The sequence below is a fragment of the Schistocerca americana genome, chromosome 8 (assembly GCF_021461395.2).
Source record: "Schistocerca americana isolate TAMUIC-IGC-003095 chromosome 8, iqSchAmer2.1, whole genome shotgun sequence".
NCBI classification, from domain to species: domain Eukaryota; kingdom Metazoa; phylum Arthropoda; class Insecta; order Orthoptera; family Acrididae; genus Schistocerca; species Schistocerca americana.
Genome location: NC_060126.1, coordinates 507,221,000 through 507,248,396, shown reverse-complemented (window position 1 = coordinate 507,248,396; position 27,397 = coordinate 507,221,000). Strand labels below are relative to the sequence as shown.

General features: G+C 43.9%; 2 protein-coding genes across 4 annotated transcripts in view; one reads left to right on the top strand and one right to left on the bottom strand.

Annotated features, from left to right (window-relative positions):
* LOC124544869 (trichoplein keratin filament-binding protein) overlaps positions 1–27,397 on the top strand; it is a 754,849-nt gene that overhangs the window by 136,446 nt on the left and 591,006 nt on the right. For both annotated transcript variants that reach the window (XM_047123585.1, XM_047123583.1), the window contains exon 2: positions 12,453–12,506. The gene's annotated coding sequence lies outside the window, so the exon portion shown is untranslated. The remainder of the gene's footprint in view (positions 1–12,452; positions 12,507–27,397) is intronic.
* Positions 1–27,397, bottom strand: part of LOC124544868 (serine/arginine repetitive matrix protein 1-like) — a 230,005-nt gene that overhangs the window by 108,665 nt on the left and 93,943 nt on the right. For both annotated transcript variants that reach the window (XM_047123580.1, XM_047123581.1), the window contains one exon: positions 2,199–2,455. In XM_047123580.1, the coding sequence (XP_046979536.1) occupies positions 2,199–2,455 (257 nt within the window). The remainder of the gene's footprint in view (positions 1–2,198; positions 2,456–27,397) is intronic.

The following is a 27,397-nucleotide window of genomic DNA, read 5'->3' as shown; positions in this document are numbered from 1 at the left end:
TAAGTAAAACATCCTAGTATGTTTTTTTTTTTTTTCGTTTACAACTGTGCTAGTAAAATGTGAGGCGGAAATTTTGAAACATGCACTCAAATGTCCCCAGCAGGACATATTGGAGTACGTAGGACAACAACATACAGTTCCCTCGCGGCAGAAAACGTGAATCAGGAACCATGTAAAATAGCTATTGATTATGCATTATAAACAAAGGAGATGAAACTCATGTGGCAGAGAACTAATGAGCCTTTTCTGTAGTCGCTTATTTGGATCTCAGAAACTATGAAGGTAATTGCATGTAGTAAAAGCCAATGTCCTCAGTGCAGTTCCTTCCCTGTTGTGCAGTGTTCGAAAGGGAGTGCGGATGAAACTGGAATTGATGTTCTTTTGTGTGTAGACTGTGTCAACATTCAAATCAATACCAAGTTTGAGACCTCTCTGGCACTATTAATATGTGCACAGTTTCCTTTAAAAAAATCCCCAGTTCTCCATTATTTCTACAGACAAAATTGACGAACATTTGCCATAAAAAAATTCAAACCCGTATATCCTAATGCAAACTTGTTTCGGTAACTTCGTAAATGCCAAAGGTTGGAACTTTTGTCAGTCGTTAAGAGATGGAGTGACGCTTCATGTGCTTAGGTGTGAGGATGGTAGTGCATATTACTAGCAGTGACTAAGTCTGGATTTAGAATAAATCAAAGAATGAGGGAATATTAAGCAGCAGCAAAAATGAGATCAGCGATAAACTTAACATCTGAGTTGGGAATCACTTATAGGCGAGGCGAAGGAACTTAGCAACATTGGAGGCAAATTAAAGTGCGACGGACGAAACAAGGCTGATACTGGAAGTACACTAGTATGGGCAGAGAGAGCTGTCCTCGCCAAAAGAAGTCTGCTAGTATCAACGTAGGCCTTGTTTTGAGAAAGAAATTTCTGGCAATGTACGTTTGGAGCACACCGCAACACTGTGTGGAAGTGGATCATGGACTGTAGGAAAACAGGGAAAGAAGAACAGATCTCGACGCTAATGTATCCTGATCTGCTTACTGTAGTCGTGCCTTGAGCGCCCGCCCAACCTCCCACTTGCCTCCCTTATCAAACTAATTATTCCATGTTGCCCCAGGATGCTTCCATACTAGCCACGATTTATCTAGTTTTCCCGTACGATACAGCGTCGTCACCAAACAGCCGCAGATTGCTGCTCATCCTATACAACAGATTATTTGTGTACATACTGAACAAGAGCGGCCCTATCAGACTCCCCTGGCGAATTCCTCACGATACCTTCGTCTCCGATGAACATCCGCCGTCCAGAACAACGCACTACATCCGTAAGCTCAAACCCTCGTCGACAGTGCGGCGTCAGACTGTGTCAAACGCTTTCCGGAAATCTAGAGATATGATGTGATGTTTGAAACTTTCCCGGCGTACTGATTGTTCCATAAAAACACGGGAGAACTGCCGTAGGTGAGTAACATCTTGCCACGATATTTCGGCACAAAGTCTTTTGGCCATCTTCAGGTGAGTACAGCTGTAGAAGTACTGGCGAATACGCGCTTAGCTCTGCTATTTAAAGCCAAAGGGTGCTGCATAGCGCATGCGCTGCGCATGTACTGTTTAGCGTGCGCGTTCACAACTCCGTGCGCTGCGCCTGGCGCCCTCCGCAGTGAAAACTTGGCATTTCGATATCAGATCGATCTCCATCTTTATACCGGTAACTATAGAGATATGATGTTTGCGTGTCGCCGTCGTCAGTGGGTCCCAGGATGTGTTAAAAAGAGTGAGCTCAGACTAGCCCAGGTAATTTTCCGTATTAACTATACTCCAAATACTTTCATAAAAGATTTTCAAACACTAAAATTTATAACAGATGGTAAAATATTTCTCTCTTTCAGGAACTTCTTTCCTGATATTGCCATTCGGCACTTTGTATTGTCTCTACTCCGGCTGTTGTCATTTATTTAGCTGCCCAAATAACAAAACTAATATTCTACTTTACTGTTTCGTTTACCGTAGAGGAAAAACAATATTTGTAACATTTGTAGGGTAAGACTGAGGTCGGAAAATATCGGATAAACCGCCGCACGGATCTCGCCCGTGTCTCGACCACCTCCCTGCCTCACAGTCTATCGCGGTTCGCGTTAGGTTGCACGAGTAGTCGAGCAGAAGAATTGGTAAACAGAGGGCTGGCGCGCGCTTGCCTGCGACGGGCGGCTTGGGCCTGGTGAGGCTGTCCCTGCGCGCGGCCAGCGTCCAGGGCGCGGCCTGCACGGAGTTGCTGGCCGCCGCCTCCTTGACCCACGGCGGCCGGAACGACGCCCTGGCGCCCGGCGTCTGCGGCTGCTGGCCGGCCGGCGGCGGGGCGCCGCCGTCGCCGCCCCCGCCCCCGCTGCCGACTCCCTGCCGCTGCTGCGGCGGCTGGTGCAGGATGGGCATCGGCGCGATGTAGATCGGCGGCCTGCAATCGAAAAGAAAACCAACATATTTAATGACAATTTGAGGACAACACACACACACACACACACCCATGCCCAAGCGAGTACTCGAACCTCCGACGCGGGGAACCGCACGGACCGTGAAAAGGCGCCTCAGACGACACGGTACCCCTTTGTGGCTACATATAAATGATGCAGTGGATTAAGTCAGGAGCTCCGTGAGCCTACATGTGGATGATAGTATTGTGTGCAGGAACTTTGCAACTCCAGAAAACTGTAGTGAAATGCAGGAAGACCCGCAGGCGAATGATAATCGATGCAGGGAGTGGCAATTGTCCCTTAATGTAATGTATTTACATAAACAGGCGGAGACGTACAGGTACTTTCAATTACACTACTGGGGACAAGTCATTGGAAGCACTACCGACCATATAATAACCAGGGGTATCCATCCGCAGCAATTTAAAGTGAACGGTGTAAATTTAGTAGTGGGAAAGGTAGAGGGCGTCAGGCTCAGATTCGTTGGAAGGATAATAAGGAAATGTAATACGTTTAAAGACAAAAAAGACACACTACAACGGAATTATCCGAATGGTACGGAAATCAGTAGACGTGATGTATATGTACAGACAAATGATTACAGTTTTGGAAAAAGTGACTGATATATTCAGAAGAAACAGGTTCACAAATTGAGCAAGTTGATAACACGTTGGTCCAACTTTGGCCCTTATGCAAGCACTTATTCGGCTTAGCACTGTTTTACAGAGTTATTGGATGTCCTCCTGAGGGATATCGTGCCAGATTCTATCCAACTGGTGTATTAGATAGTCGAAATCCCGAACTGCTTGGAGGGGCCTGCTCATAATGAACCATACGTTCTCAGTTTGGGAGAGATCCGGTAACATTGCTCTCGAGGGTAGGGTTTGGCAAGCTCGAAGACAAGCAGTAGCAACCCTTGCCGTGTGCTGCGGACATTATGTTGCTGAAATGTAAGCCCAGGATGGCTTGCCATAAAGAGCAACAAAACGGGGCTTAGAATATCGTCGACGCTGTCCTGCAAGGGTGCCGCGAATTACAACCAAATGGGTTCTGCTGCGAAAAGAGATGGCAACGCTGACCAGCACTCCTGGTTGTCGGGCCGTGTAGTGGGTGGCAGTCAGGTCGATAATCCACCGCTTTCCGCGGGGGGGGGGGGGGGGGGGGGCCTTCAGACACGTCTTCGGCCTGGAATCTGATTGACTAGAGAATAATTGTTTTCACTGATGAATGCCTGTTCGAACTGATTCCCGACGACCAGTTAAGACGTGTCTGGGGAAACCACAGATTGTGATAGGATACTGACGCTGAATGTTGCCTTCCATGTGCACTGACAACCGGAGGGATGATATGGGGTGCCATTTCATTCATAGCAGGACCCCTTTTGTTGTCATCTGCAGCAGCCTTTCATCAGAGAGGTACGTCGACGATATTGTACGGTCCGCTTGTTGCCCTTCGTGGCAAGCCATCTTGGACTTACAGTTCAGTCTGATAACGGCCGCCCGCGCACGGCGAGGGTTTCTACTGCTTGTCTTCGTTCTTGCGAAACCCTACCTTGACCAGCAAGGTCGTCGGATCTCCCCCCAATTGAGGTGTAGAGAGTTATAGTGAGAGCCTTCCAACTCACTCGAGATTTTGACGATCCAAGCGCCAAATGGACAGAATTTGGCACGCTATTCCTTGTCGTTACACTTTAAATCTCTCCGCAAACATGCTTCCAAACATTTAGTGGATGTGACTGCTTCCAATGATTTTCTGTAATCATACGATACGGATATTCGTGCCTATTTATGAGCAGTCCGTTACATTGGTTTATGCAGAGGATAAATTGTCAATCGCTGTACCAAGTGTCAATCCTCCGCTGGTGTTTGTACATTTCGCTACAATTTTCTAGCGCTGCGACGTCCCTCTATGCAGCAGACTCATTCGTGAAATACCTCACGGAATTTCCTACGTTTTCCAGTAGGTCGTTTATATACGGCAGTGCGGAACTGTATCGAATGCCTTCAGGAAGTCAAGTATCTACCTAGGCGCCTGTATCTATTGCTTCCTCTTTCTCGTGGAGAACAGAGCGAGCTGAGTTTCACACGATCGTTGCTTTCGGAACCGATGTCGGTAACTACAAAGGAGATTTTCGGCCTCCAAAAATTTCATAGTACGCGAGCATAAAACATGTTCCGAAATTCTGCAACAGACTGACGTCAGAAGTATAGGCGTATAGTTTTGTGCGGATGTACAATGATTTGTGCTTTACCCCCATCGTCAAGAACGCTTAGCTCCTCCAGTGACACACGGCTGATACACAGTGGCACACGGCTGCTAGAAGGATGACAAGTTCTTCCACATAGTCGGTGCAGAATCATATTGGCATCCCGTCAGATCCAGCGAACTATCTGTTGAGCGATTTCAGTTTCTTTTTTAGCCCATGGTCACGCATTTCCTTATGTCATTTTGAAGTTCGTACGACGATTTAAAGGAGGAACTTCAGTGCTACGTTCCTCAGTGAAACTGTTTCGAAAAAAGGAGTTAGTGTTTCCGTTTTCTCTCTCTCATTTTCCGTTTCGTTGCTAATATGGTCACAGAGAGTATGGCCAGATCACTTCGATCTGCTTACCGATTTAATATAAGACCAAAACTTCTCAGGAGTTTCTGTTACGTTGGTAGATATATTTTATTTTCGAATTCTTTGAGCGCCTCATGCCTGTGTCTCCTTACAATAGTTTTGGCTTGGTTCGGTTTTTATTTGTCTGTGAGTCTTTGACGACGTTTAAATTTGCAACGAAGCTCCTTTTGCTTTCTTAGCAGCTTTCTGACACGGCTTTCTGATACAGCTGTCGAGGGACGACGAGTGTTTCCCATCTTGCGCACGCCAGGCTCAGGCGTCCCGGTAATGCGCAACACCGTCAGTGCTGTAGATGAAATTTACACGAGGTAATACGAAATCTGTTTCTCTAAGCATCAGCATCTTCCTACCTTTCTTTTATTCCCAATCACAGCCGTAATCGATGATGCTGTAACGGTCTTGGGGTCACTCATTCCCTGTTCTGAGCTAACTAATTCGAAAAGTTCGGGCCTGTTGGTGACCAGGAGACCTAAAACGTTATTTTCAGGAGTCGGTGGCACCTCCGTAAGAGAGGCGTTGTGCATCGCCATTACTTCTGAAATTCCGAGAGAGTGCGTCGCAGGAAAATTCTGGCAACATTTAGCTTCCTCTCAGGCATATTTTTCCAAATGATTACAACGTGGAAATCGGAGAAATTTGATTTCCCTGAATCGCCTAAGGCAGATGCTGGGATGGTTCCTTCGAAAGGGCAAGGCCGCTTTCCTTCCCCACCCTGGACACAATCTGAACTTGTGCTCCGTCTCTCATGACCTCGTTGTCGACGGGACGTTAAACACTAATCTCTTCCTCCTCCGCGGAGAGATTGGAACTCATACGGAAGTTTACAGACAGCCTCTTCTCCCACGCGACATTTTTGTATGGATTAGGGAAGCGAAGGAAAGGATAAGCCAGTGATGCTAGGCATAACGTCCGCCACATCCTTCTGAGGTGGCTCGCTTAGTATGGCTTTAGCTGGTCACGGTAATTGATGTTGAGAAACTGCTATAGTCAACAAAACTCCAGGGCTCGATAGCGCCCATGTGAGATTTTACAAAGAATCCGCTCCTGACTTACCCTCTCTTTTAACCACGTATCCCTTGAGGAAAAGAATCTGTGCCCAATAGTTGGAAGGGAGATCAGATCACAACGTCTACAAGGTGCGTGACAGAAGTGATCCATAGAACTGCCATCGAACATCACTGCGAAGTGCATCTGTTATAGAATCTTTGAACACATTGTGTGCTCAAAATAAAGAGTTATCTCAAACAAAATAACCTCCTCCGTGCCACCCAGAATCTATTCCGAAAACAACGGCGTGGGAAACGCAACTTACGCTTTTCTCACATGACAACCCGAACGCCATGGATGGAGGCAGTCAGATACATTCAGTATTTATTGATTTCAGAAAAGGATTTGACCCAGTACCACATCAAAATGGAGAGTCATGGACAGACATGAAATTAGTTTGTTACTCTCCAGGGAATTAAGTTGAACCCTTCCTGTTGAGTTTGTATGTTAATAACCTGCCAGAGAATATTAAGAGTAACCTCAGACTTAGCCCGCCCGGTTAGCCATGCGGTCTAACGCACTACTTCCCGGGCGGGAAGCCTTGCCGGTCCCCGGCACGAATCCGCCTGGCGGATTAGTGTCGAGGTCCGGTGTGCCGGCCAGTCTGTGGATGGTTTTTAAGGCGGTTTTCCATCTGCCTCGATGAACGCGGGCTGGTTCCCCTTATTCCACCTCAGTTACACTATGTTGGCGATTGTTGCACAAACACTGTCTCCACGTACGCGTACACCATAATTACTCTACCACGCAAGCATTAGGGTTACACTCGTCTGGAATGAGACGTTCCCGGGGGGTCCACTGGGGACTGAACTGCACAATAACCCTGGGTTCGGTGTGGGGCGGCGGTATGGTGAGCGGACTGCTGTGGCCTGTTGTGGGGTTCTGAGGGCTACGGCGAGGACGAAGCCTCTCCGTCGTTTCTAGGTCCCCCAGTTCAATACAATACAACCTCAGACTTTTTAGTGATAATACAGTATTATCTGAAAAACATGGGACAAACATCCAGTGATGGTTACGTTATAAGTTATTGCATAATTCCTCATCTGCTTCCCTTAAAAAAAAATCCGTGAGTGAGAGTCCTATGAGATATGGACTAAGGAAAACTCCTGAGTGTCAGAAACTGGTTGTGAATCTCTAAGTGTGAAAGCTGTATAAGCGTCGAATTATTTCTGGTCCCTTGAACTTTTTCCTATTCCGATTCGACTGCATTACTATACACAAGCATTCTGTAACCAAACCGAACAAAATGTTAACCACGCTACCAAGAGATCCCAAATATGGCTTTGGAACGCTGTGGTGTAGAAGTGGTTCCAGGCTGTGGGATGACTCCCGATCGCTGGCGTAAGTCATGGCGGTGAAGTGGCTGCGTGTGTGCGCCGGCCAGTTCTGTGGCGTCAACGCAGTAGGAGGTGTGCACGTAATGGTGCAGGGCGTAAAAACACTGGTCGTAAGAAGATCCTGACAGACAGGGACCGGAGATAAGAGTCACGCCTTGTCAGTAACATCCAGTTGAAAACTCGACAGGAGTTGCGACTGTCAGGTCCACCTCAACTGGTTTCCTGACGACCACTGCGAAAGAAACGGCATTCAGTGGGCATAACGAGTCGGGTTTAAGGCAAAAGGTCAGTGCTCACAGCGGAATACAAAGCTGGCCGTCTTCAGTGGTCGAAACAACACAGGAGCTGCGCTGTTCAGTTGCTGACTGACTGGGTGCGTTTAGTTTGGTCCCCGGAGTCGCGATTTTGCCTGAGCTGTGGTTCAGATCAGAGGTGATTGTGTGGTGTTGTGAGGCTGTTTTCCGTGCCGTTACCGGGGCCCACCGTTCATGTTACCGTACACATGAACTATTTCTACATTCTGGGCTACCGAGTGCTGTTTTTTTCTTGCATCCTCATCGTGAATATGCTGTAGACATTCCCATCTTCCAAGACAACACCGGTGTCCACAGGCCTGTATACGTACGTTTCTGTTTTGACGAACAGTCGAAGCAACTTGTCGCTACTCAACGCGTTCGATAAGTCCTCCTTAACTTACAGAAGCGGTGGGGTTATTCAGAACGACAGGCGAAACTTAGCAGTCAACATTCCTTAAGTTTGGTAGCTCTACGGGATCTAATCAGGAATTAGTGACTTCAGCTGTATTTACCACATTTGAAGAAATTTGTGTACCCTCTCGCCCACCGAATTTTGGTGCATTACGAAGGATAGACGCGGTGTTACATGACACAGCGCGAGGTCGCCTGGCGGAGAGGGACGCTGACGACTTAATATTTTTGTCCGGTATGCTTGAAGAGGAGTTCGGCACATTTGAGTATATTGCTCAGTCAGTTCTCAGTAGAGAGATTAGGAACTGATAATTTGGGATACTCATCTACGTAGCCCTGTAATTGTAATATGTGTTACGGGTGCATTTCAGAATCTAACCTCACCAGTCGCCAGATGGAGGCGGCTGCCGTGTCAGCTAGTTGGCAGGCGCCCCTGTTTTGCGAAACCGCGACACGCGCCATATGCCAACACCCAGAGTACTCCTCGTGTTGCGACACACGGCAGTCCGTGTCTCGAACAGCGCCACGCGCCCAAGCTGCTGTTAACCCGTCTGCTGCTGTTAATTTGTTGCGCTTCATCAAAGAAGACCGCTCTGAAACTGGACTGTTTGTGCACGATTTTTGTTTTCTGTCTCTACACGCAGAGGTGGGATCTTGAGTGTTTTGCTGGAATGAAGAGGAACTAGGTGCTGATTCGATACGTTGTCGATTGGCCCCTTCCTATCCGTTGGTGGAACTCGCGCAATATACCAATTTTCTATTAGGACACTAATGTCGGAAGAATTCTGACACACTGTCTTTTGTTACTGATCTACTGTCGCCAAGTGCCCGGCCGACGAATTAGCTTTCATCATTCGGCGGCGTTCTAACATTCATCCGCTGTTGCGAGACACTAAACTTTGAACGTGGTAGTCTCAATGTTCGCTCTCGGTCAACACTGGCAAGTGGGTGGGTACCTCGAATAGAATGCAGCTGTGTAGTGCGCTGCCTTTGCGTAGTCAGCAGGTAGGTATCTGTCGACCGGGCCAGCTGATAATGAGCGTACGTTCCCAGCTCGAAACGGTCCTTCGACGCATGTTGTGATAGAATGAAGAGCGAGCACAGGCCACCCTGGAGAAACACAGTACACTGTACAGAACTGCGCTAAGTATTCAAGTTTAATTTTACCTCCCTTTCACGTATGGTACGCGGTACGTAGCGCTTTGCTGTGATGAGAGAAGTCGTGGAAGACAGGTTTCCGACAAAAAATACACAAATTGTCCGAGTCATGAGGGCGGTGACTAGCTTGTTCGAGCAGTTTACTGTTCCTTCGGCTATTGCGATTCGTCATAGGATACACTCGTGGGGAAGATAATAACTCCTTATACAAGCATCGCAGTATCACGATAATATCAAGTAGTAAAATAAATAAACGCCAAACATCAGAAAACCTACGAATACAGTAAACGTGGCAAGAGCACACATCGTGCAGAGAACCAGGTTGCTCTGAGCCAGGTGGTAACATCACGCCACAGATCTCCCCACGTCAAGTAAAAAAAACTCATTTATGGGAATTTTCCATTAGACTTTGAGTTTCTTTCCGTTATTTTAGAAGTGAATGACACCGTTTGAAATGCAGTGTGGTACGTTCTGACGTAACTATAACTACTGTGGGAAATCTAGATTATCCTTGGTGCACAGGACATATGACGTGCCATGTATTTCAGCGCATCTTACACTTCATCTGAGAGATCTGCCGTATTGTCTCGTTTCTTCACCTAAGATCAAATGAAGGTATTGGATTGGATTGTTGTCTCAGAGATAATGGATGCATAGTACTCTGCACATTCGGGATTACCAGACTGGTGTAGAAAAGAAACTCCGCGCAGCTGTTCGTTGTTCTTATTTTGCCAACCATAAAATGGCTTAAAGGCACAGGGTACTTATAAATGGTGGAAAAATCGAAATTTTCAATACCTTTATTAAATTCTATGGTCTTTCCTGATTACATTGGTATATACATTATAGAGTTTCAAATTAAAAATGAACTATATATACCAAATTTTAAAGTTATGGTCATGTATACCACCACGCCCCCTTTATTTCTGTTCCAGAAACCAGTATTATATCGAAAAGAACTGTGAACTTTCTGTTTCCAGCGATTATACGTATGATAAATTGTATATGTTGGTAACAGTGTAGGTTTCTAGTGTCTGTAAACGTTTATCTTGGCTAGTATTTACTTTTGTTTCGCTGAAGCAGTTTGTTCACATGTTACTGAATGTTGGTTGCCTAAGTGCTACATATATTCGTGGAAGTACATATCCTTTAGTGTGCAACAAATACGAATTATGCCACGCATCAAAAAACTCAAAAGGGAATTCCATGGTAACCAGTTCACAAACAAAACAAGCCACTCTGTTGAAAGTAGCCGATGTATCAGTTCTTCAGGGAAGAAACTCCCACACGGCACGCCTCCTGGTGATTCAAATTTCTGTGTTAACAATGGCGCTGTTTGTAGTGGATTTGTTGTTGTTGATGTGGGCATCTTATCTTCTTTGATAAAGGAAGTGGCGAAATGTAAACAATGTGATGGTGTAGACTGTCTGGAAATAACTGAACAACAAAGTACCAGGAAGGGTTTAGCGTCAAAATTAGTTGTTCTGTGTAGATTCTGCAATAAATTTACCTCGAAAATGACTTCGAACATTGTGAATAATTCAGATGGTGTGAATTTGCAGTTAGTGTATGCAGTGCGTGCAATAGGAAAATGAAAAAAGGCTGCTCAAATGTTTTGTGGTTTGATGGATCTTCCTCCTCCTCCCAGTAGGTTCAGAAAGTACATAAAAATACTTTTAGGTGCCTTGAGGGTCGTGTCTACAGCATCTATGAAACGTGCAGTAGAAGAAACTGTAAATATTAGTGGAACCAGGGACATGGCAACGTCGAGGACATCGTTCCTTGAATTGTGTTGTAAGTGCTACTTCTCTGGAAAATGGAAAAGTTGTTGATGTTGAGTGCTTATCTAAGTACTGCCACACCTGCCATGGTAACACTAAAGGACATACAGAACACCAGTGCTCTAAGAATTATAACGGTTACAGCGGAGGTGTGGAGTGTGATGCAGCTCTAAAAATATTTCAGAGGTCGGTGCCCGTTTATAACGTTACATATACGAAGTACCTGGGCGGTGGGGACTCTAAAGCTTTTAATAAAATTAATGAGGTCAATGTTAATGGTGATACCTTGGTAACAAAACTGGAGTCTTCTGGACATGTGCAAAAGAGGTTGGGTGCTAGATTGAGGAAGCTACGAAGAGAAATGAAACGAAAGTTGCTATCTGATGGAAAATCTCTGTCTGGCCGAGGCAGATCAACAGAAACTGAAATATACCTTCTTCAGAGTTATTATGGACTGGCCATTAGACGAACTGCATCTCTGAATGATGTTACAGCAATGAGAAAAGCTGTATGGGCCACCTACTTTCGTAGCCCTAAGCAGGTTCAAAAATATTCAAAATACTTCTAATTTGTTTAGAAAGTGTGCTGCATTACCTGATGTCAACAAAAAAATCTGTAAAACATATACATTATAAACAGTTCCTGAAAGAAATAGGTGTTGATTTTTATATAGTACTGACCTGGAAAAGTACCCTGTATAAGGACTGATATTAATCGTCAGAAGACAAAGAGAAACGAACTTTTGGAATAACTAATAGTTCACAATGTGTCAATTTTTTTCTCGTAACTGATTTTTAAGTGACACACACGAACAGTTTTTGTAAGGTAAAGTAGAGAACGTATAGATCGATAAATGCAGTTGCATCTTACACATAACCAGAACCAATGAAGCAAATTTCAAGTAATGCAGACTGATAGAAGAAAAGGTATTTCTGCTGGTTCTGACTGGCACAGAATGATTCTAATTGTAAAATAACCTAGTCTCTATGTAAATCTTCGGAAAGTAGTTCTGTTAGTTATATATTACTGTACTTGAGACATTATTGTTGGAGGCTGTAGATGTACAATCAGCCTACACTGATTATGTACTGTACAGTTAAGCTTTTATTCACACTAGAAAACTTGTGATTGCTAGCTGTGTTACGATGAGCTACCTGAAATTCTACCTTTTTTAAAATGTTGTTTAGGATTGTTTTTACTTGTAAATGTTGTTTTTTTTCGTTTTCGGAAGTTGTGCATATCAAGTAGTGTATTATTAACAGTCTCGTGTATACTGCAAGAAATGATGCATCTATTATAATGATCTGACAAACTGTTTTATTTAATTGCAGGCTGTCTCTTCGAAAAATACCGAAGCTTCTCCGCACTGTTGTCACCACAGAAAGGTACGATTTAACATTGCTATCTGTTTTCTAAACACCATTATTTACCAGCCTTTCCGTTGTACGACTTTTGTTTCAATACTAAGAAATAACTTTTTAGAGAGAAAGTTTTTAAAATCGAATAGTCAAAGCAGTGGTCCATGTGCACAAGGATATTTAAGGCGATACTGTGTCTTTTCTGAAAAATATTATTTTTAATTAATCGTATGTATTAGTATTCGGCGCTTGCAGGTTGAAGTATATCGGTAGTGGGTAGTCTATACAAAAGAAAGTTATTTTGCTTTTCTTGTACGCCCTAAACATGTTAGAACGCATTTGTGGCCTCAGATTACGCATTGAAGTGACATTTCGTTCGAAAATATATATTTTACGTGTAAAGTAAAATAGATTTTCATGTTAAACAAAACTATGGAACAAATTTTCAGATCAATAGCTAAAGATCGCTGTACAGCAGATCTCGTGAACTTGTTGTTGCATGTTTACTGTGTAAAATCAATAGAACTGATTCTGTTTCACAGAGGGTGTCTTCCACCATTATATAACGCACTTATTTAAGTTTATTTACAAATTCCGTACCACGAACGTCTTTCGAAAGGTAGGAGCCGGAGGCTTCTACTGATATTTTCTGGTTACTGAAACAAGCATTTTTATTTTAATATCCTATTTCATTCGCGTCACCATACGCTTGAGGTTGGAGGCTTGTGCAAACAAGTGTAATGCGAATGAGTAAATCAAATTTCAAATGTTGCCACATATTTCAGTTAGAGTAAGAGCAGCATACGACGGTATATCTGTAATGAAACGTATGTTATTTTTGATAGAATAGGCACAATGCTCTTCAAATACTCTACATTGTCATCATCATCGTCATCGACATGGTATTTACTGCATTCGGGCATATTATTATGGGATATAAAGGCCATGAAATGCCCTCTGCCACACTCAGATCATCATCATCAACCATTTGACATCCACTGGTAAATAAAGCCCTCTTCCAGACTTGTCTTTGGGTGTTATTTAATGCTGTCTGCCCATCTTCCACTAGAACTTTTCTTGCAATCTATCAGGGAATGCCACTTTGCTCAAGTCCCCTCATTTAATTTTCATAAGAGTCACTACGTCTTTCATTCCATTCTTTTCCCAAACTCAGTAACTCGTACTGTGACTTCGTTGTTAATTTTCGTTACTTTCTTTTTTTGCCTTCATTGTACATTATTTTAGTCTTATTATCACTGATTGCAGTCATACTTCGATACTTTGTTACTTTGTTTATTAAGTTCGCTGTTTCTCATCTTTACTAGAGGGAAACAGTGTAATTTGTCCACAAACAAGGTGATTCATACAGGGTGTTTCAAAAATGACCGGTATATTTGAAACGGCAATAAAAACTAAACGAGCAGCGATAGAAATACACCGTTTGTTGCAATATGCTTGGGACAACAGTACATTTTCAGGCGGACAAACTTTCGAAATTACAATAGTTACAATTTTCAACAACAGATGGCGCTGCAAGTGATGTGAAAGATATAGAAGACAACGCAGTCTGTGGGTGCGCCATTCTGTACGTCGTCTTTCTGCTGTAAGCGTGTGCTGTTCACAACGTGCAAGTCTCCTGTAGACAACTTGGTTTATTCCTTAGAACAGAGGATTTTTCTGGTGTTGGAATTCCACCGCCTAGAACACAGTGTTGTTGCAACAAGACGAAGTTTTCAACGGAGGTTTAATGTAACCAAAACACCGAAAAGCGATACAATAAAGGATCTGTTTGAAAAATTTCAACGGACTGGGAACGTGACGGATGAACGTGCTGGAAAGGTAGGGCGACTGCGTACGGCAACCACAGAGGGCAACGCGCAGCTAGTGCAGCAGGTGATCCAACAGCGGCCTCGGGTTTCCGTTCGCCGTGTTGCAGCTGCGGTCCAAATGACGCCAACGTCCACGTATCGTCTCATGCGCCAGAGTTTACACCTCTATCCATACAAAATTCGAACGCGGCAACCCCTCAGCGCCGCTACCATTGCTGCACGAGAGACATTCGCTAACGATATAGTGCACTGGATTGATGACGGCGATATGCATGTGGGCAGCATTTGGTTTACTGACGAAGCTTGTTTTTACCTGGACGGCTTCGTCAATAAACAGAACTGGCGCATATGGGGAACCGAAAAGCCCCATGTTGCAGTCCCATCGTCCCTGCATCCTCAAAAAGTACCGGTCTGGGCCGCCATTTCTTCCAAAGGAATCATTGGCCCATTTTTCAGATCCGAAACGATTACTGCATCACGCTATCTGGACATTCTTCGTGAATTTGTGGCGGTACAAACTGCCTTAGACGACACTGCGAACACCTCGTGGTTTATGCAAGATGGTGCCCGGCCACATCGCACAGCCGACGTCTTTAATTTCCTGAATGAATATTTCGATGATCGTGTGATTGCTTTGGGCTATCCGAAACATACAGGAGGCGGCGTGGACTGGCCTCCCTATTCGGCAGACATGAACCCCTGTGACTTCTTTCTGTGGGGACACTTGAAAGACCAGGTGTACCGCCAGAATCCAGAAACAATTGAACAGCTGAAGCAGTACATCTCATCTGGATGTGAAGCCATTCCGCCAGACATGTTGTCAAAGGTTTCGGGTAATTTCATTCAGAGACTACGCCATATTATTGCTACGCATGGTGGATATGTGGAAAATATCGTACTATAGAGTTTCCCAGACCGCAGCGCCATCTGTTGTTGAAAATTGTAACTACTGTAATTTCGAAAGTTTGTCTGCCTGAAAATGTACTGTTGTCCCAAGCATATTGCAACAAACGGTGTATTTCTATCGCTGCTCGTTTAGTTTTTATTGCCGTTTCAAATATACCGGTCATTTTTGAAACACCCTGTATATGCTCCATCAACAAGTAATTCGTCTCGGTTTTGCCAGTTTAAGAATCTGAAAACATCACTCATGGCAGTTGAGAATTGTTACGTTGATGGAATATATCGTTTTCATACTCCTCTGTATATTCTGAATTTTTCGCTGTCCTGCCATTATTTTCAGAATGGCACCGTTTCTATCATTAACTGTTTTTCTGTTCCATGTCATAAACCATGCAAATATTTACAGGTCTTCGGTTTTTAGACAATTTGGTCTCTTATTATTAATTACAGTTCTGTTTGCGATCTTCGTTGATGAAATGTCTCTGCCACCCTAGGTAAGTTTCTGCGACGTGTGCTTCATACTGTTATTGTTTTCAGTTGTTTTTCGCGTCAAATTTCTATTAGCCTTTCACATCCTTTAGACGTCGTTTCTTTATAGTTCTGTTTAATACATCTTCTACCGTGTTGTTGTCACCAGTCGTTTCCTCGAGGCCCTCGCCTTCTTTTCAGTGTCTTGTTGAGTTAGAGATTTCCTTCAATTCGTTGCGAAACTTTGGTCCTTAGACACAATAGGTGGAACTGAAAAAGGAGCTAAATAACATCAAATGGTCTATGTTAGGCGTATCAGAAATACAACGAAAAATCGATGACAAAGCGGAATTCAAATCGTGAAATGGTCTTTATTGTAAACAAGTAAATTGTACATAATGTTAGATACATTGAAGGAATTTTATACAGAGTGGTCAGAAACAGTCCGAAAAGTTTGTAACGGCAGATTGTGCTGAGAATTAACAGTTATGAAAAAATTTCGGTACATTGCGCCGTTTCCGAGTTATTTAGCATTCAGGTTAGCCAATCAAGTCGTCACGCGGGCAAATACAAGCACTTGCACGTGCTAAAACGCGGTTATTCACAGACATCTGTGGGTCGGTGAGTTGCCACTTGTTCAAATACTCATTATCACTTCAAATGGGCTTTCTTCGGACGTGATGAATTTAAGTTAGGTGAGCAAAAGCTAAGTTTCTTCGGTTTGAGGAAACCAAACGAAGAACGCGTGTGGTGTCACAGCGTTTGGCAGGCAGCTTGTATTTACGCACGCGACGGCCTCATTGGCCCCCTTCGACACTAAATAAGTCGGGAACGGTTCAACATACCGAATTTTTTTCTTAAGAATTCTTTCTCAGCACGACCTCCCCTGCGACACCCTTACATGCTTATCAGACTCTTTCTGATGACCATGTAAAGTAGCAAGGCATGTTTTTTTTTTAAAAAAATTATTTCACCTGAAAACATTCAAATCCATGTGGGAACATGCTCACGTTCTGATGAAGAAGTAGAAGAGCTCTACAAAGAGTTATAGATACTAATAACAAGCACAAAATGCCGCTACAAGATTATATTGGCTTATTTAAAGCGAAAATAGGACGAAACTAAAAAATTGGGGAAGTTCAAATATCATACTAGAGATGACGGAGTATATATTTTATTCTGATTCACCGAGATGATCATGATTCTTGTTCTTAACAAATGCTTCTATAAAAAGATAAATCTAAAACGCATGTGGCGAGAACCAAATGGAACGAAACGTGAAACTGACTTTACTTGATGAAGTAGTACACGAATTACTTCTGTTATTTCAAGTATCCCTTTACAACTACCAAATATGAGTGTTTATTATACCCCATGCACTTCGTTTAAAACATCGTTATTAGTTATATTTAAAGCAATGAAGTTTAACGCTTATGGTAAAGAATAAGCATTTTAATAGTTGCAAAGACGGATTTGAAATCCTGTATCTAATTATACAGAAAGTGTGCACACTGTAGTTAGACAAATGGAGACAGTGTACAGCATGTGATAATCCTAAACAGCATCAGAATTTCAGGTGGTCTTCACTCTACAAGATTTGCAGTAAAAAATGTACACAAACTCATGAGGCAATATTTGAGAAATGAAAATTGTGCGAACTTGTTTAAGAATAGGGTGGTATCCAAGATGAAATTGCCGGCTTGGAAATTGAAGATATGCTGACATATGTGAAAAGGTAATTACTTGACAGAAATGCTAACGCAAACGCCGGAAGAACAACGCGGTGCTTGCGGAATATGAAGTCTGCAACGTTAGCGCTGTAGAACTTCAAGACTCGTCTCCGTGTGAGCTGGAGTGAGAACTCGGACGCGTGGGCGCAGACTGCCTGGGAATCCCCGTTGTGGGCGAAATAGACGGCCGCCTGTCTGCCGGGCGCACACATGCCGCCGTGCTCTGCTCTGCTCTGCTGGCACGGCGCCCCGGGCCCTGGCCCCCGCTGCCGTGTGCGCACATGTGACGTTGCTCACCCACCCACGCAGCCGGCAGGGCGGGCGCGGCGCTGAGTGAGGTCAACGTGCACAGTCTCCAGCCACGTGTGTGAAAACAGAAGCGAATGTGGATAAATGGGCTAAAAGTATTGACACCGTGAAGAGTAAACGTACAAAACGGCACTCACTCTCCCACCTCACTCGCGCTGACCCACACAATCGCTAGATCTTAACACGCCGTAAGACAACTACGAGCTCAGCTGCTTTCCTGGACTTGCGTCTCTGACTCAAACAGGAACTGTTTGTGCGCGAGCAATGGTTACGACCGTTCTTCGCATTCTCTCCATTACAACGAAGGAAGGAAATGGGCCGTGCCGTTGCAATGCAACCATCCTGCCATTCGGCTTAAGCGATTTCGCGAAATCATAGACAGCCTAAATCTGAACGACTGGACGTAGATTTTAACCGCTGCCGTCCCTAATGCAAGTGCACTGTGCTAAATTCTTACGTATTTGTATTGATAGGAACCTGATCTGCGCTGATATGATACTGCGTGAAGAGTTGACAGAGCACTGAAAGACCTAAGTCGAAACAAGGCCCCGGGAGTGGACAACATTCCGTTAGAACTACTGACAGCCTTGGGAGAGCCAGTCCTGACAAAACTCTACCATCTGGTGAGCAAGGTGTATGAGACAGACGAAATACCCTCAGACTTCAAGAAGAATATAATAATTACAATCCCAAAGAAAGTAGGTGTTGACAGATGTGAAAATTACCAAACTATCAGTTTAATAAGTCACAGCTGCAAAATACTAACGCGAATTCTTTACAGACGAATGGAAAAACTGGTAGAAGCGGACCTCGGGGAGAATCAGTTTGGATTCCGTAGAAATGTTGGAACACGTGAGGCAATACTAACCTTACGACTTATCTTAGAAGAAAGATTAAGAAAAGGCAAACCTACGTTTCTAGCATTTGTAGACTTAGAGAAAGCTTTTCACAACGTTAACTGGAATACTCTCTTTCAAATTCTGAAGGTGGCAAGGGTAAAATACAGGGAGCGAAAGGCTATTTACAATTTGTACAGAAACCAGATGGCAGTTACAAGAGTCGAGGGGCATGAAAGGGAAACAGTGGTTGGGAAAGGAGTGAGACAGGGTTGTAGCCTCTCCCCGATGTTATTCAATCTGTATATTGAGCAAGCAGTAAAGGAAACAAAAGAAAAGTTCGGAGTAGGTATTAAAGTCCATGGAGAAGAAATAAAAACGTTGAGGTTCGCCGATGACATTGTAATTCTGTCAGAGACAGTAAAGGACTTGGAAGAGCAGTTGAACGGAATGGACAGTGTCTTGAAATGAGGATATAAGATGAACATCAACAAAAGCAAATAGCCAAACTCATTTACTACTTTAAGCCTCCCATTTCCTAATCTAATTCCCTCAGCATAATCCGACTTAATTCGACTACATTCCATTATCCTCGTTTTGCCACCTTCAGAATTTGAAAGATCGTATTCCAGTCAACATTGTCAAAAGCTTTCTCCAAGTCTACAAATGCTAGAAACGTACGTTTGCCTTTACTTAATCTAGCTTCTAAGATAAGTCGTAGGGTCAGTATTGCCTCACATGTTCCAACATTTCTACAGAATCCAAATTGATGTTCCCCGAGGTTGGCTTCTACCAGTTTTTCCATGCGTTTGTAAAGAATTTGCGTTAGTATTTTGCAGTTCTGGCTTATTAAACTGATAGTTCGGCAATTTTCACATCTTTCAACACCTGCTTTCTTTGGGATTGGAATTATTATATTCTTCTTGAAGTCTGAGGGTATTTCGCCTGTCTCGTACATCATGCTCACCAGATGGTAGAGTTTGTCAGGACTGGCTCTCCCAAGGCTGTCAGTAGTTCTGCTTAGCCATTTTGCACTTACTGTCGATCTCATTTTTGAGACGTTCGTATTCCTTTTTGCCTGCTTCATTTACTGCATTTTTATATTTTCTCCTTTCATCAATTAAATTCAATATTTCTTCTGTTACCTAAGGATTTCTACTAGCCCTCCTCTTTTTACCTACTTGATCGTCTGCTGCCTTCACTACTTCATCCCTCAGAGCTACCCATTCTTCTTCTACTGTATTTCTTTCCCCATTCCTGTCAATTGTTCTCTTATGCTCTCCCTCAAACTCTCTACAACTCTGGTTCTTTCAGTTTATCCAGGTCCCATCTCCTTAAATTCCCACCTTTTTTGCAGTTTCTTGAGTTTTAGTCTACAGTTCATAACTAATAGATTGTGGTCAGAGTCCACATCTGCCCCTGGAAATGTCTTACAATTTAAAACCTGGTTCCTAAATCTCTGTCTTACCATTATATAACCTATCTGATACCTTTTGGTATATCCAGGGTTCTTCCATGTATACAACCTTCTTTTATGATTCTTGAACCAAGTGTTAGCTATGATTAAGTTGTGCTCTGTACAAAATTCTACCAGGCGGCTTCCTCTTTCATTTCTTCCCCTCAATCCATATTCACCTACTACGTTTCCTTCTCTCCCTTTTCCTACTACCGAATTCCAGTCACCCATAACTGTTAAATTTTCGTCTCCCTTCACTATCTGAATAATTTCTTTTATTTCATCATACATTTCTTCAATTTCTTCGTCATCGGCAGAGCTAGTTGGCATATAAACTTGTACTACTGTAGTAGGCGTGGGCTTCGTGTCTATCTTGGCCGCAATAATGCGTTCACTATGCTGTTTGTAGTAGCTTACCCGCACTTCTATTTTTTTATTCGTTATTAAACCAACTCCTGCATTACCCCTATTTGATTTTGTATTTATAACCCTGTATTCACCTGACCAAAATTCTTGTTCTTCCTGCCACCGGCTGGCCGAAGTGGCCGTGCGGTTAAAGGCGCTACAGTCTGGAACCGCAAGACCGCTACGGTCGCAGGTTTGAATCCTGCCTCGGGCATGGATGTTTGTGATGTGCTTAGGTTAGTTAGGTTTAACTAGTTCTAAGTTCTAGGGGACTAATGACCTTAGCAGTTGAGTCCCATAGTGCTCAGAGCCATTTGAACCTCCTGCCACCGAACTTCACTAATTCCCACTATATTTAACTTTAACCTATCTATTTCCCTTTCTAAATTTTCTAACCTACCTGCCCGATTAAGGGATCTGACATTCCACGCTCCGATCCGTAGAACGCCAGTTTTGTTTCTCCTGATAACGACGTCCTCTTGAGTGGTCTCCGCCCGGAGATCCGAATGGGGGACTATTTTACCTCCGCAATATTTTACCAAAGAGGACGTCATCATCATTTAACCATACAGTAAAACTGCATTTCCTCGGGAAAAAATACGGCTCTAGTTTCCCCTTGCCTTCAACCGTTCACAGGACCAGCACAGCAAGGCCGTTTTGGTTAGTGTTACAAAGCCGGATCAGTCAATCATCCAGACTGTTGCCCCTGCAACTACTGAAAAGGCTGCTGCCCCTCTTCAGGAACCACACGTTTGTCTGGCCTTTCAACAGATACCCCTCCGTTGTGGTTGCACCTACGGTACGGCTATCTGTATCGCTGAGGCACGCAAGCCTCCCCACCAACGGCAAGGTCCATGGTACATGGGGGGGGAGACGAGAAATTTGTTAACATCGAGTATAGATTTGTCAGGAAGACGTTTCTGAAAGTATTTGTATGGAGTGTGCCATGTATGGGAGTGAAACGTGGACGATAAATAGTTTGGACAAGAAGAGAATAGAAGCTTTCGAAATGTGGTGCTACCGAAGAATGCTGAAGATTAGATGGGTAGATCACGTAACTAATGAGTAGGTATTGAATAGAATAGGGGAGAGGAGGAGTTTGTGGCACAATTTGACAAGAAGAAGGGACCGGTTGGTAGGGCATGTTCTGAGGCATCAAGGGATCACAAATTTAGCATTGGAGGGCAGCGTGGAGGGTAAAAATCGTATAGGGAGACCGAGAGATGAATACAATAAGCAGATTCAGAAGGATGTAGGTTGCAGTAAGTACTGGGAGATGAAGAAGCTTGCACAGGATAGAGTAGCATGGAGAGCTGCATCAAACCAGTCTCAGGACTGAAGACCACAACAACAGCCATTCTGCGGTAATGTGTCATTGAGGAAGAAAATGTTTGTTGCACTGAAGCGTGTAATGATTAGGACGATATGTGTTGTCTAACCTCCTGCAGACAGCTCTTTTAAGGCCAGGATCTCATCCAAAACGCCCGAAAATTTGCGTTTTGTAATTGCATTGTTTGAAATATACAAGTGTCTAGAGTGATGGGACGAAAACTTTTCATAATTCGTGCGCTGCTAAAGTTTCTATAGCCCATTGTTCGAAGCAGTGTCGCGGCCGCCGTGGGACGCTCTCAGCCGACGTCGTCCCGCTCAGGTAGAAAAGTTGCCGTGACGCACGTTCACAAAATTATTTATACTGCGGTATGCATGCAAACATTTTTGCCGAAAAAGCTGACGAACAACTTGCGCGAACGCATCCAGCTCAACCAGATCGGCTTTTCTCGCCGAGAAGAACTGGGGAATTGCTCTCTAGGAACAATTCGAGTCGGAGGAATGGTTGATATACGATCCTGGAATTGCAAACTAAACTTGACTAATGAAAACATTGTTTTGGTCAATTTTTGGTCAAAATTGGTCAAAACAATTTTTGGTCCGCCACATTAGATTACCAATTTTGAATTTTGAAAAACCTAACTTCAGATTTGTGTTCAGCGACATCAGAAATATATAACATCATGTAGTTTTTATACAAACTGAACTAATGATAAGTACAAAAGTTTAGGGAAAACTTAAACAGCTTTTTTCTCGATAAAAGATTTTTCAAAACTGCGTGCAGTATAAAATAAAAACGGTTCAACTGTTAACATAACCCTTTGAGCCCCGAAAAGTAAACACTTCTCTTGGAAGCTTATACCGATAATATAATTTTTTTTTAATATTAACTATTTTTTGTGGCGCCATAAAGAGTGAAAAAACAAACAAAAATCGAACTCAAGATTTCTAGTTTGCACCGTATCGTTAAATTTAAGGTTGCTTTATTGTGGTTAGGTATAAGCTCCTATAAATTTAATAGAGTATCGACAAATGTTACCTACTTTCAGATTAACTCCTGAGAAGCCACACTGAACGCAGTCTCCGTATTTCGAACTCGTGTGCCCTTGATCAAACCATAATTACGTGCGCCTTTTTCTTATCATCCGAAATAAAATTCAAAGTATGATCAACCATAATCCTCATACACATCCTTTGTATGTCTTTTCATTGTCTCAAACGAAAAAAATTTCCTAACTTTGCCTATTTTTTACTCATGTGAATGAGAACGTGGTCTTAAAACAGTTGAGCATACTGACAACAGCCTCGCAGTACATTTCTTTTTTGTGAAGTTTGTTATCAACAACAGTACTAGTAGGAGAAATTACACAGCCTTAGGCAGAGCGTATATTGATACGCAGGCAGAGCAGGGCAGCACAGAGTAGCATAGCTTTCCTGAAGCGCGTGAGTTGTAATGGCGCAGCCTTCTGTACAGTGGGAGACGTTCGCTTCATTTCACCCGACTCTTGCTGGGAAGTGATGTCAAGATTACGTGTTAAGTGCCTAGCAGCACATTTCGAGGATGCTGAGCGTCGCAGTGACAACTGCTTCTCACATATTCGCAGAAAAAGAAACGGCAAAATTTTTTGTGACAAAGAAGAATATTAATGTTATTGCTGCTCGTGTCACTCCCAGCAATTTAAGCTGTTCACTTAACTTCCTTCATACCCAAAACTTCGGAAATTGTGACATTTGCGAAGAAAAGGCCAAATATTTGTGACAAGCAGGAATACAAATGTCATCGTTGGTACCACAATCTGTTGCAAACACACAGATCAAGAAAAAAGAATAGGCATTTAGCATGACACGAATCTGCTACCTTTGACCCTGTAACTCCACGTCCCAAACCCCAAGGCCACGACGAATACATGCAAGTCTCAACAGTTTTATCACTCATGGAAGGATATCCTGAAAGCTTTGTTGCCGATGCGTCAATAAATATGAAATCGTATCATGGGTGACGTATTTGTGACAACTCTTCAATGCCTTTTGCCCTGGAAGGCACACTCCCATAACATGCAAGTTATATACACTCCTGGAAATGGAAAAAAGAACACATTGACACCCACCATACTTGCTCCCGACACTGCGAGAGGGCTGTACAAGCAATGATCACACGCACGGCACAGCGGACACACCAGGAACCGCGGTGTTGGCCGTCGAATGGCGCTAGCTGCGCAGCATTTGTGCACCGCCGCCGTCAGTGTCAGCCAGTTTGCCGTGGCATACGGAGCTCCATCGCAGTCTTTAACACTGGTAGCATGCCGCGACAGCGTGGACGTGAACCGTATGTGCAGTTGACGGACTTTGAGCGAGGGCGTATAGTGGGCATGCGGGAGGCCGGGTGGACGTGCCGCCGAATTGCTCAACACGTGGGGCGTGAGGTCTCCACAGTACATCGATGTTGTCGCCAGTGGTCGGCGGAAGGTGCACGTGCCCGTCGACCTGGGACCGGACCGCAGCGACGCACGGATGCACGCCAAGACCGTAGGATCCTACGCAGTGCCGTAGGGGACCGCACCGCCACTTCCCAGCAAATTAGGGACACTGTTGCTCCTGGGGTATCGGCGAGGACCATTCGCAACCGTCTCCATGAAGCTGGGCTACGGTCCCGCACACCGTTAGGCCGTCTTCCGCTCACGCCCCAACATCGTGCAGCCCGCCTCCAGTGGTGTCGCGACAGGCGTGAATGGAGGGACGAATGGAGACGTGTCGTCTTCAGCGATGAGAGTCGCTTCTGCCTTGGTGCCAATGATGGTCGTATGCGTGTTTGGCGCCGTGCAGGTGAGCGCCACAATCAGGACTGCATACGACCGAGGCACACAGGGCCACCACCCGGCATCATGGTGTGGGGAGCGATCTCCTACACTGGCCGTACACCACTGGTGATCGTCGAGGGGACACTGAATAGTGCACGGTACATCCAAACCGTCATCGAACCCATCGTTCTGCCATTCCTAGACCGGCAAGGGAACTTGCTGTTCCAACAGGACAATGCACGTCCGCATGTATCCCGTGCCACCCAACGTGCTCTAGAAGGTGTAAGTCAACTACCCTGGCCAGCAAGATCTCCGGATATGTCCCCCATTGAGCATGTTTGGGACCGGATGAAGCGTCGTCTCACGCGGTCTGCACGTCCAGCACGAACGCTGGTCCAACTGAGGCGCCAGGTGGAAATGGCATGGCAAGCCGTTCCACAGGACTACATCCAGCATCTCTACGATCATCTCCATGGGAGAATAGCAGCCTGCATTGCTGCGAAAGGTGGATATACACTGTACTAGTGCCGACATTGTGCATGCTCTGTTGCCTGTGTCTATGTGCCTGTGGTTCTGTCAGTGTGATCATGTGATGTATCTGACCCCAGGAATGTGTCAATAAAGTTTCCCCTTCCTGGGACAATGAATTCACGGTGTTCTTATTTCAATTGCCGGGAGTGTAGAAATAAAACTAAATCGAATACGGAGTCTCCACAGTTGTCGACCGTCTGCTCTGCTTGTTGTACACCTCATTCTGACATGTCTTACAATCAGGCGTCCGTATCACGAACGCATTCCCAAGAGACTGCCTACATTACACTTGTGCGTTCTGTTCTGGATTATTGCTGTGCTGTGTGGGATTTGCATCGAAGTAGTTCAGAGAAGGGCAGCTCGTTTTGTTCTAATCCGAAATAGGGGGCAGAGGCCACAGATGTGATTCGTCAATTTGGATGGCAGTAGTTAAAACAAAGCGTTTTCGTTGCGGGGGGGTCTTCTCACGAAATTTCAATCACCAGTTTTCTGCTCAGAGTGTGAAAATGCAGGGTTATTCTAAATGATGGACCAATTTTCAAAAATTCATATGTATCAAAGTACAAATCCAAAGTGAACAAGATTAATACCAATGAAACGAGGAAGTTTCAAAGTTTTTTTTCATGTCTGATATCAATTAAATAAATTTAATAATTTGTAATTAATTATTATTTAATAAATAGAAATATGATAAATGTTATAAATGTTCAGTATGGCCACTGTTGGCTGCACGGCAAACATCGACGCGGTAGCCAAACTCGTCCCACACACGCGAAAGCGTATCTGTTGTCACTAAGTGCACGGCAGCAGTGATCTGGTTCCGCAGATCGTTCAGATTAATTACAAATTATTAAATTTATTAAATTGATGTCAAATATTATGAAAAAGAACTTTGATACTTCCTCTTTTCATTGGTATAAAGCTTGTTCATTTTGGATTTGTACTTGAATAAATACGAAGTTTTGAAAATGGGTCCATCATTTAGAATAACTCTGTATTTTGTTGGTGCCCACCTAATAATGGGGAGGGATGACCATCATAAGAAAATAAGAGAAATCAGAGATCGCACAGAAAGATTTAAGTGTTCGGTGTTCCCACGCGCTCTTCGAGAATGAAACTGTAGAGAAGTATCGTCGACCTGGGATGGTTCGACGAATCCTCTGTCAGGCACTTAATTGTCAATGGTAGGGTAACCATGAAGATATACATGTACGTTAATGAGGCACTGTCCAATAATCACTGATAGTCCTAACAAATTACTGAAAAAGTAATTAAGTATGGCAATAAACACTGCTCATATTTACACTAAAGTCACAGCCCACGGACAGTAGTGTCTTGTAGCAATTTATGGGATGAAAGTACTACGCAGTGGCTCAATTTGTTCACTCACTAATTAAAAGTCGCAACGTTCAGCAATACCTCGTTCACCTGATAATGATAGTCCATGCCTTTTATCAACCACGACACAGTGTAGTCAAAATGCTCATGAACGTGAATTACAAAATTCATTTGACAGTTATTAGACATAAACGTTGCGTAGTTTTCTCGGGTGCAGGCGTGCGTATCTCCGCGAACAAACTGTGTGCATAGCTGTAGCGTGAGCGAAGGTATTACACGCTTCTTAATGCGGCCGGCACTGGGTGCAGACACTATGACTCTGAGTTACGTCCGGCCATTTAAAAACAGGCGTGTGAACGAGTTGATATTTCGGAACTTATGGGGTTGGTGCATAAGTTCGTAGCGCCTTCCATAAATTTAATAAACGCAACAGATATACACATTAGAGACTTTACTCATCAGTGATGTATTCTCGTTCACTATTTGCAACAGTCTGCCTACATGGGGTAACCTTTTAGTAACTCTTATCTGTATTCCATGTAGCGTTAACGCACTTCGTAGGAAATAAACACACACACACCTAAACGCAGTGCGGCGCACGTCTCCCCTCCAGCCCGTTACACCGCCAAGAACACAATTTACCCCTTAATAATTCTCCGCGTTACTTAAATGTGATACACACATTTAATATTTGTTCTTAGCTCTACTCATTTAACAGTAAACATTAATTTTATACCATTTTTAACAATCTGCGATTCTTCCATCCCCTGTGATGCAGAAACTATTGGTTGTAGAGATAAAAATGAGTAGAACCTTTTTTGTAGTAAATTTAATGTACTTCAATTTTCCACGAGAAACATTTTTGCTAGAAGCCGTGGGTTACGAATGAAAGAGAAACATAAAAACATAAACGTCCAGCCCGCCTACGCTCACAACATACCGATCCGGATTTTTAGCATGTTGTTCATCGCACTACCGCCTACCAC